Source organism: Protomyctophum parallelum (genome assembly GCF_964188405.1).
Source record: "Protomyctophum parallelum genome assembly, chromosome: 4".
NCBI classification, from domain to species: domain Eukaryota; kingdom Metazoa; phylum Chordata; class Actinopteri; order Myctophiformes; family Myctophidae; genus Protomyctophum; species Protomyctophum parallelum.
Window position 1 is genome coordinate 12,090,862 of NC_139700.1, and position 8,208 is coordinate 12,099,069.

General features: G+C 38.6%; 1 protein-coding gene across 2 annotated transcripts; it reads right to left on the reverse strand.

The window, feature by feature from the left end:
• Positions 1-515: 515 nt before the first annotated feature.
• lrrc61 (leucine rich repeat containing 61) lies at positions 516-7,829 on the reverse strand. Of its 2 annotated transcripts, XM_083763140.1 has the most exons (10): positions 7,696-7,829; positions 5,605-5,700; positions 5,271-5,417; positions 5,102-5,162; positions 4,459-4,544; positions 2,997-3,062; positions 2,804-2,872; positions 1,611-1,739; positions 1,386-1,496; positions 516-1,216 (listed from the first exon to the last, which is right to left on the reverse strand). In XM_083763140.1, exons 1-9 carry the CDS (start codon positions 7,730-7,732, stop codon positions 1,390-1,392), a joined length of 798 nt encoding a protein of 265 aa, XP_083619266.1. In that variant the 5' UTR covers positions 7,733-7,829; the 3' UTR covers positions 516-1,216; positions 1,386-1,389. The 2 variants fall into 2 exon arrangements, with proteins under 2 accessions (XP_083619266.1, XP_083619265.1); XM_083763139.1 differs by having other exon boundaries at positions 516-1,496.
• Positions 7,830-8,208: the final 379 nt, after the last annotated feature.

Below are 8,208 nucleotides of genomic sequence, written 5' to 3' on the forward strand. Positions count from 1 at the left end.
CACACACATACACACAGGGAAAAACCTTTACTTGTACTCTGTGGAAAAAGCTGTATGAGACCTTTCAGTTGTATACTTTTTGTAGCAAAAGCTTGAAAATAACTAGGACCCACTTAAGAAAATCCTTTACCTGTAGCCTACTTTTGTGGTAAAAGCACTCAAACTTTCTTTATTTCCCTGACTTAATTGATCTCCTCTGCATGGTAACATAATTATTTTTATTATTTTGTTTTTGCTTTTTGTTTTCTGACCTCAATCACCCATATCGTTGTTAAAAAACAAAGATATGGATCTATCCATTGGATCTGTGGATCTATCAACCAAGAAAATGCATTTCAAACAATCAAAACTATTAACACATAGATCACACCATCAAATTAACATAACATTTGATTTTATTAATTTATTTAAAAAGAAAAGAGCAGCTTATTTATCAGTTTCTGTTATGAGACAGAAATGGCACTGCCGGCAAGGAAATAAGGTCTTGCTGGCAGTTTAGCAACACTCACTGCAACAAGGTCTGTTGTCTGACTCTGACACCACATTTCCAGCAGGAGGAGCCATAGCATTGCATCAGACACAGTGGCATACTATACAGTACACAAGTTAGTACATTCCTTTAATTTGCAAACAGATTGTAAGATGAATAAGATAAGTACAGATCTCTGTTCATAGAAACAACTGTATAAGTAGAAACGGATAGTTCTGATTCTGATGCATGGCGATATACTGTAGGCAACATTTTAATTGTGTGGTTGTTTGACAATTGTCGTGAAGAGTTTATCTATGGACAATGGACATTATGCACAATCTAGCTGTCCAAAGCTACACCATATTCATGGTATAAAAAATTCAAATACACTATACTGAGGTATGAATTACATTCAGTCTTTGTAAGCGCTGTACTGTCCACCATTTGGTTAAGCTAATACTAGAATGTATGATATAAAACTCACCAATTACAAGAAACTAAGCTTCCATCGCCAGCTTACAATATTTCAGTTCCCAAAAGGACCAAGCAATGCAAAATGGAAAAGTATTCTCAATAAGAGAAAACCTACACGAATACTAAAGCACAGCTCTCAGCATAGCCTAAGATGCTACAGCAGATTGCAGAATGCACCGTGTGAATAAACACATTTTTAGAAGCAGCCCTATAGGGATGTCAGCATGGATCACAGTTTGAAATCACTCAGGGTTGTATCATCCCTCAAACCTAATGCATAGGACACAGGGACAGTTTCCGTCTCACATTGCAGGAAACATCAAGCATGTGAGTGGTCAAGCATTTGGATATAGCACAGTAATAAAAGGGAAAAAAACAAAGACAAGAAAACTTTGAGACGTAAAAACGTCAACCTCACACACAAAACATAAAAATATACCATTTCAGACTGCATACTGCTTTGGTTGCTTCTTGAGGCTTAGGGATCGTTCCGTTTGTGAAATCATGTGTGTTGCTCTGTTGTTCAGGAGTCTGCATTCATGAAGGACATCTGAAAATAATGGGAGATTTGACACTGGAGTACAACTACAACACTTGGTAACCAATTTTGCACATTGATGCTGCTCTGATGAAAATGGTTCTGGGCAAAAACAATAACTCTTACCACTGAACTGTTTGTAGGCTTCTTCAATAATGGCATTGTTGTTTGACCTCTTTATTTCCCAAAAACTGTCCTCCACCCATGGCTTGCAATCAGTGACATCAGGGAGCTGTCCATTCTTGTATAAACCAGCTAAACAGAGATTAAAAAAAGAGTAAGATGTCAAATACAACCCTCACAATCTGTAACAAACTACTCATCTACACATTCCAACTCTGTATGCCTGTGTCTGGGCGACCAAACTACTTTTCTTTTCTTTGGAAAGGGAGGCGATAACCACATTTTGACATCATTCAGAACTTCGGGTTACAGTATTTAACACTTTGACTCCCATTCACAAGTTAAACAAGTTAATTGATAACGACCTCGTTCAGCATCAGTGTTAATCCAATAAGACCTGAGGTCAAAATTCAAAACAAATTCTTCTAAATCATGACAGTTTTCTGAAAAACCTGTTTCTGTATCAGTGGTGCTCAAACTATGTGAAGGAACCCCAAACTTATATGTAATTGGCCACGACCCCAATCTGAAAACATGTTGTTCCAGGGACCCCAAAGAAGCAAAGATTTGGAGGGGAAAGGAACTGGTTGGAATAACGTGTTCCTTCCCGCGCTACGTCCAACCAGGGAAACTCCCCCCTGTCAGGTGTAAAGGAGCAACTTGGACACTCAGGGATGAAGGAAGCATGAGTTCAAGTCCATTTCTCTACCCATGTCCCTCATATATGGGGACTAGATTGGTGGAGGGTGTGTAGAGCCCAGGATCACATTAGATAATTGACACAGGGGTGAAAAATGGGTTACAAAATCGTTGGATAAAAATGTAAAAGAAAAAAAAGATAGTACGTGTCGATGTGGTGTCTGGTTGCTAGGATCGAGCTTGCCAGCACTCCACGTGCCTCCCAACTTGCCCCAGACTATTCATAAGTATTCTGACTTGGGTCTAGGCTTATTATCCCACCCTCCCTTCCTTCACATGTTGTACAGTTAATATAAAACGCATTATTCAGGCACATTTCAGCCACCTCTTTTGCCCATTAGGACCACTAAACGCAACGTCATCAAACAGCGACACACACCTATGTACCTCATTGTACAGGCTGCAGGTTTCTGCGTTACACCATTTTTTTTTAAATCCTGCTAGTCAAGCTTCTAGTCCTGTCATTCAGAAAGGGGTACAACAGAAGGTGAATTTACCTTTGATGGTGTCATCTATATCTCTGCATAACTGATATAATTCACTCCCACGGCCAACCACTCTTTCACCTACAGTTGAAAACAGGAAATAAAATAAAGAATTATATGTATTATTATTATTTTCCTGGAGGGATGGATGTTACCAATAAACAAACCAAAAGATCATGCAAAAACCATGCAAAAACCATCTTACCATCGAGTACTTTGATGTTGTGGAACATTTCTAGGAGTATATTTCTATATGGTGTGTTCCTGCAAACTAAAACAAAACAAAAACATGATTTTAGTTTATTTTACCGACAGTAATGCGTCTGTGTGAGTTTGATTCTTTTACACTGAATAAGCACAGTATTAAGAAATAACACTTACAAACATACATATTAGGGATGTTAAATTAATCGCTGTAAATTAATTAATTTAAACTTAACAGTTAATAATTCATCGAAAATTCTGAAGTTCTATCATGGATTTCTGTGCCGTCTGCGGGTGCATGTGGCCGAGGAACGCACATGTAGGCCGGTAAAAAAAGGTTCCCACCAGCCATGGTAGCCACAGAAACGTCTTGTGATGTGACAGACAAGACAGTGCACTTTTCATGTAATTATATTCCTCATTACTCTTACAAAGATGCCATTGCCTGGCACTGTATCGCAAATGGTAAAATAAATATATGACTAAGGAATATAATATGCCTTTTGTATTCTTTCTGTATATCAGCAAGCATATCAGCATATCAAGTGTAGATTTTTATGTTAGAAATTAAGATTATCAGATTAAAGGAGAATTCCATGCTAGAATGCTTTCTTATCTTTCTTTGTAGTTGTTACGTCCCCACCAAAGAGGTCCAGGTGTTTTTTTGTGCAAAAACTCCTTATTGGCTATTTTCCCTACCATAAGCCCTCAATGAATTGCATTGCATTGAATGGGAATTGAATGGGGCTATGGGGTGTAAAATAACACCTGTACCTCTTTGGTGGGGACGTAACAACTACAAAGAAAGGTAAGAAAGCCTTTTAGTATGGAATTCTCCTTTAAATAAAAACTGCGCTTATCGACCAACCGGTTTATTGATCGATAAGGTTATCAAAACGTATCAATTATCAATGAATGACTTAATCGATTCCCATCCCTAATACGTATGAAAATGGATAAAGAAAGAAACCATGTACAATACATAGGCTAATATGGGAAATATTTGTAAATAATTAGAACATTAAACATTAATTAAAACATTTTGCCCTTCCCCCGGCAATTGTTTTCGTAAATAAATGCTCGACCAAGCTGGATGCACAGCGTTGGATTCGAACCCCCAGGTAGATAATGATTGTGCCATCCCGAGCACCCATGTACACATACATTCATATACTGTACCAGTACAGTATATGAATACGGCTGCCTGGCGCGGCTGCACAAATAACTTTGGGGCAGGCCCGTCTAGAGTTTAAATGGACAGGTATCAGTCAAAAGGGAGACATCGAAGAGGAAGGATGGATGGGGAAGGATCAACATATGGAATGTCAGAACAGGTTCTGACATATGCGGTATCCATATTATATACCAATATTGATGACATCAGGGATCTCCATATACTGTATGGGCTTAATTGCAACAGCAGCATTTGTATTCAAATAACTGAAACGGTCATATAACTTTACCTGGATTGGTATAATTAAAAGTGTTGTCTTTTAGTCGTATGTTCTCTAGCTTTCTCAACGACTGAAGGTAATGGAAGTTCTCAATGCTGTTGAAAAAAAAGAGTACCAAAATAGTAATGAACAAAACAGTTTTGAAAACATCTCTGTAAACTACCATCAAATCATTATTTGTGTTTGTTGTTCTGGATTAAAGCTGCACTATGTAACTTTTCTCTTCCACCCCTAAATAGAAGAGCAGGGAGACCAACCAAATGTACATAATGCCGCTTTAACGTAATCCAGCTCTTAAATGTAAGGTGTAATGTAACATACAACAAAATTAATAATTAATTTGAAGAAATAACGTCAAAGCTGCAATTAACATTCCTTTATATCACTCCAAACTGAGTCAGAGTCATGTTAAATAATAATGTTTCCTGGGTATGGTACTGAGTCAGTCAGATTATAGAATGATACCCGAGTCAGGTTCATCACGTCACATAATGATACCTGCATGTAAGTGCACTAAGTCTGAATCATGTCTGATTGTAATTATATTATAATGATACATTGATGTGGCATTGAGTCAGCCATGCCATATTAGACAGCATAATGAATGCTGGTGATGGCATCGAGTCAGTCATGACATGTTACATAATAATACCTTGCTATGGCATTGCCAGCCACATTTAGGCTCTGTAAACTGTCACAGCTGCCAAGGGGTTCTGAAATTAGAAGAGCAAATTACACACACATCAAGTTAATTTCTATTAAACACCAGTTCTTTCAGAAAGGAGAGGAAATGCCACTGGATCAGAAATTGGAAATTGTACCTAAATTGGAAATCCTGTTTGCAGACAGATTGAGCACAACAAGAAGCCGCAGAGATGAGAGGGGAGCCAAGTTTGTTATGTTATTTCCAGAAAGGTCCAGTCTCTCCAAATTGATGCATTCCCCAATACAACCGAGGTCATGGATTCCTACAGTATAACACACAGCACACATTCGCACACATTTTGACAATGTTAAATAAAAACACCCTCTATTTTGGGCAAGTCATTGTACACTCACATAAGCGGTTAAAGAAGCATCCATTTAAGGAAATGGACAATCCTCATCCATATCCATAAAACAACAAAAACAATAATAATAATCATTACACCTTACCAAGTCCTCTGAATTTGAGGAACAAAATAGATTCCAAATTGAATTCCCCTGTATGTGACTTGAGCTGTACGGCAGTTATCCTCTCAAAGGCTGCGTCTGAAAGAAGAAAGATGAAAATTCAGTGCACGCATGCACGCTCAAGCGCACAAGCGCACGCACAAAAGCACACACGTGCGTTGTGAGCGAGTCTTTATTTCAGCAAGGTCTCAGATTATTGTCTCTTCTGTTCACAGAGAAACAAGGAGACAAGCCCTGCAGCCATCTATAAATAGTAAGGTTGTACCATCCAATTCAAGTAGCCCACTTATGTTCCATGATCTGACAAGACAAGGAGTCACAACCGGACACATAGGGCTGTATTTTGCGTGTCTTAAATACCAGGTCTTATTCCCTAACTTGAGTAAACTAAAGACCTGGAGGCGTGATCAATGCCATTTGGCTATTCTGAGTGTCCAAAGAGCATTGATCACGTCTCCAGGTCTTTAGTTTACTCAAGTTAGGGAATAAGACCTGGTACTTAAGACACGCAAAATACAGCCCTATCTTGTCGTTTATCAGCTACAACAGTGGTTTTCAACCTTTTTCACATCAAGGTCCAATATTCTTTTTCAGAATTTGAGCCACGGACCACCATTTGATGACATTTAGCCTCTCAGACCCAAGACTTAGAATATTTTGTTTTCGTTGGATAAGATTTTGTCCACAATTCCATGCTGTATTGATGTGGTACCATTAGGAGAGATAATAGGTAAACGTTGATCAAAATAACAATTCTTCTAACTCTTGAGAGTGTAAAATGAGTTAATTTTACACTCTCAAGAGTTAAAGATCTATAATGGTCCATTTGGATACCAACTCTCCATACAGGGACTTTAAGCAACGACGGCTCCGGCAGTCCGCTTCGGCAACCGGAAATGGATCAGTGCTCGATACATCTACTTTCTACTACGGAAGAACCTACACTTACACGTAGTGTCAACATACAACGCCATGTCATAACCATGTTTATTGAAAGTAGCTGTCATACATTTACACCGATTGCTCCATCACCTCTCTTATGCAGTGTAATGTGTTGGCATGCTCTGAATGAAGAGATAAAACTGTCACTAACCATTATACCATAATGTCATATAACCATGTTTATTAAAACGGTTTTAGAATAACACAGATTTCTCCAGCACCGTCCTCTTTCCACTGCTGATCATGTCCAGCGCATGTAAGAATAGGCTAAGCACTTAAAAAGGTAGCACTACAACACTGTATACAGTATACCAATACATACAGTACATACACAGTATATAGTATAGAGAATGAGATTGTTGTAGTTTTACTTAAAATGGGTATTTTAAATTGTTATTATTATTAAGACAAACGTGCAATATGGGGTGCCCTGCCATCATCAGGACAGTGGTTTTCAACCAGTGGTTCGGGGACCACCACTCCTTGAGGGGGTTCCTGGTGGTCCCCAGCTAAATGATGGACAGTTGGTAACCAAATGGACCCTTATAGATCTTTAACTCTTGAGAGCGTAAAATTAAACAAAATGGACCCATTTGGTTTCATTTTTTACGAGTTAAATTATTGTTAAACATCTGCGTTTCTTAATTAACAAGATGTCTACACAATTAGAATGTAGAAAAATGTGTTTTATACCAATGTGTACCATATGATGCAGCATGGACTTGTGGACAAAATCTTATCCAATAACAAAATATTCTGTAATTTTGGGTCCGAGAGGTTAAATGTCATCAAATGGTGGTCCGTGGCATTGATATGAAAAGGGAATTGGATTATCATCATCATGGGGATTACAGACAGTGCATGCATGGTCACAGGTGGTGATGCTAGTTTAGCGTTATGCTACAAAAATGTGTGGATTTACATGAAAGTGAATGGTGGTGGTTTGCTGAGGTGATGATGATCCTTTTGGTCCAATCAATGTTTAATGGTGACTCCGTTTGGTTTACAGAAACACACCAACTGTCGCACACATGTTTATATGGCTTGATATGAATGAAGGGAACGCTATAGCGTATTGCTAAATTGCTAACATAAAGCATAGCAACATAATGCTTCTCCTTCACAACTTACCTCCATGGTCTTTATTATTGTCTCGCTTAGAGTCCATACTGTATTATTCAGCAGCCAGCAGGATATGCTGATTGCTGAACCTTAATGCACTGAATATGACCAGTATATACACACGCACAAACACTGTCAATGTGAATCTGGCATCTGTCCGTCCCGACAGGGTTTATGCAGCTGAGTTTACGCTTTTTAAATAAACTTTATTGAAAATTATTCAAGGTTTACAATGTATGCAGTCATCCGCTCTGATGGGGAGGTGTGCTGTGCGCATGTGTGTGTATGTATGTGTGTGTGTGTGTGTGTGTGTGTGTGTGTGTGTGTGTGTGTGTGTGTGTGTGTGTGTGTGTGTGTGTGTGTGTGCGCGCGCTCGATCAATTTGGACTCGGAGGACCTTTCCTTTCTGAGATAGAATAGAACATTAATTACGTTTACAGTCACACTCTTAACTGACTTCACAAGACCAAGCATGATACAGAATAAAATATAATGAAAACAATTGAAAATGGGGGAGTACAG

Coding starts and splice junctions, on each gene's coding strand:
- lrrc61 (XM_083763140.1), bottom strand. CDS start 7,732: ATGGACTCTAAGCGAGACAATAATAAAGACCATGGAG. Junction 2,873..2,996: donor CAACATCAAAGTACTCGATG/GTAAGATGGTTT, acceptor TTTCAACTGTAG/GTGAAAGAGTGGTTGGCCGT. Junction 1,740..2,803: donor TATAGATGACACCATCAAAG/GTAAATTCACCT, acceptor ATCTCTGTTTAG/CTGGTTTATACAAGAATGGA.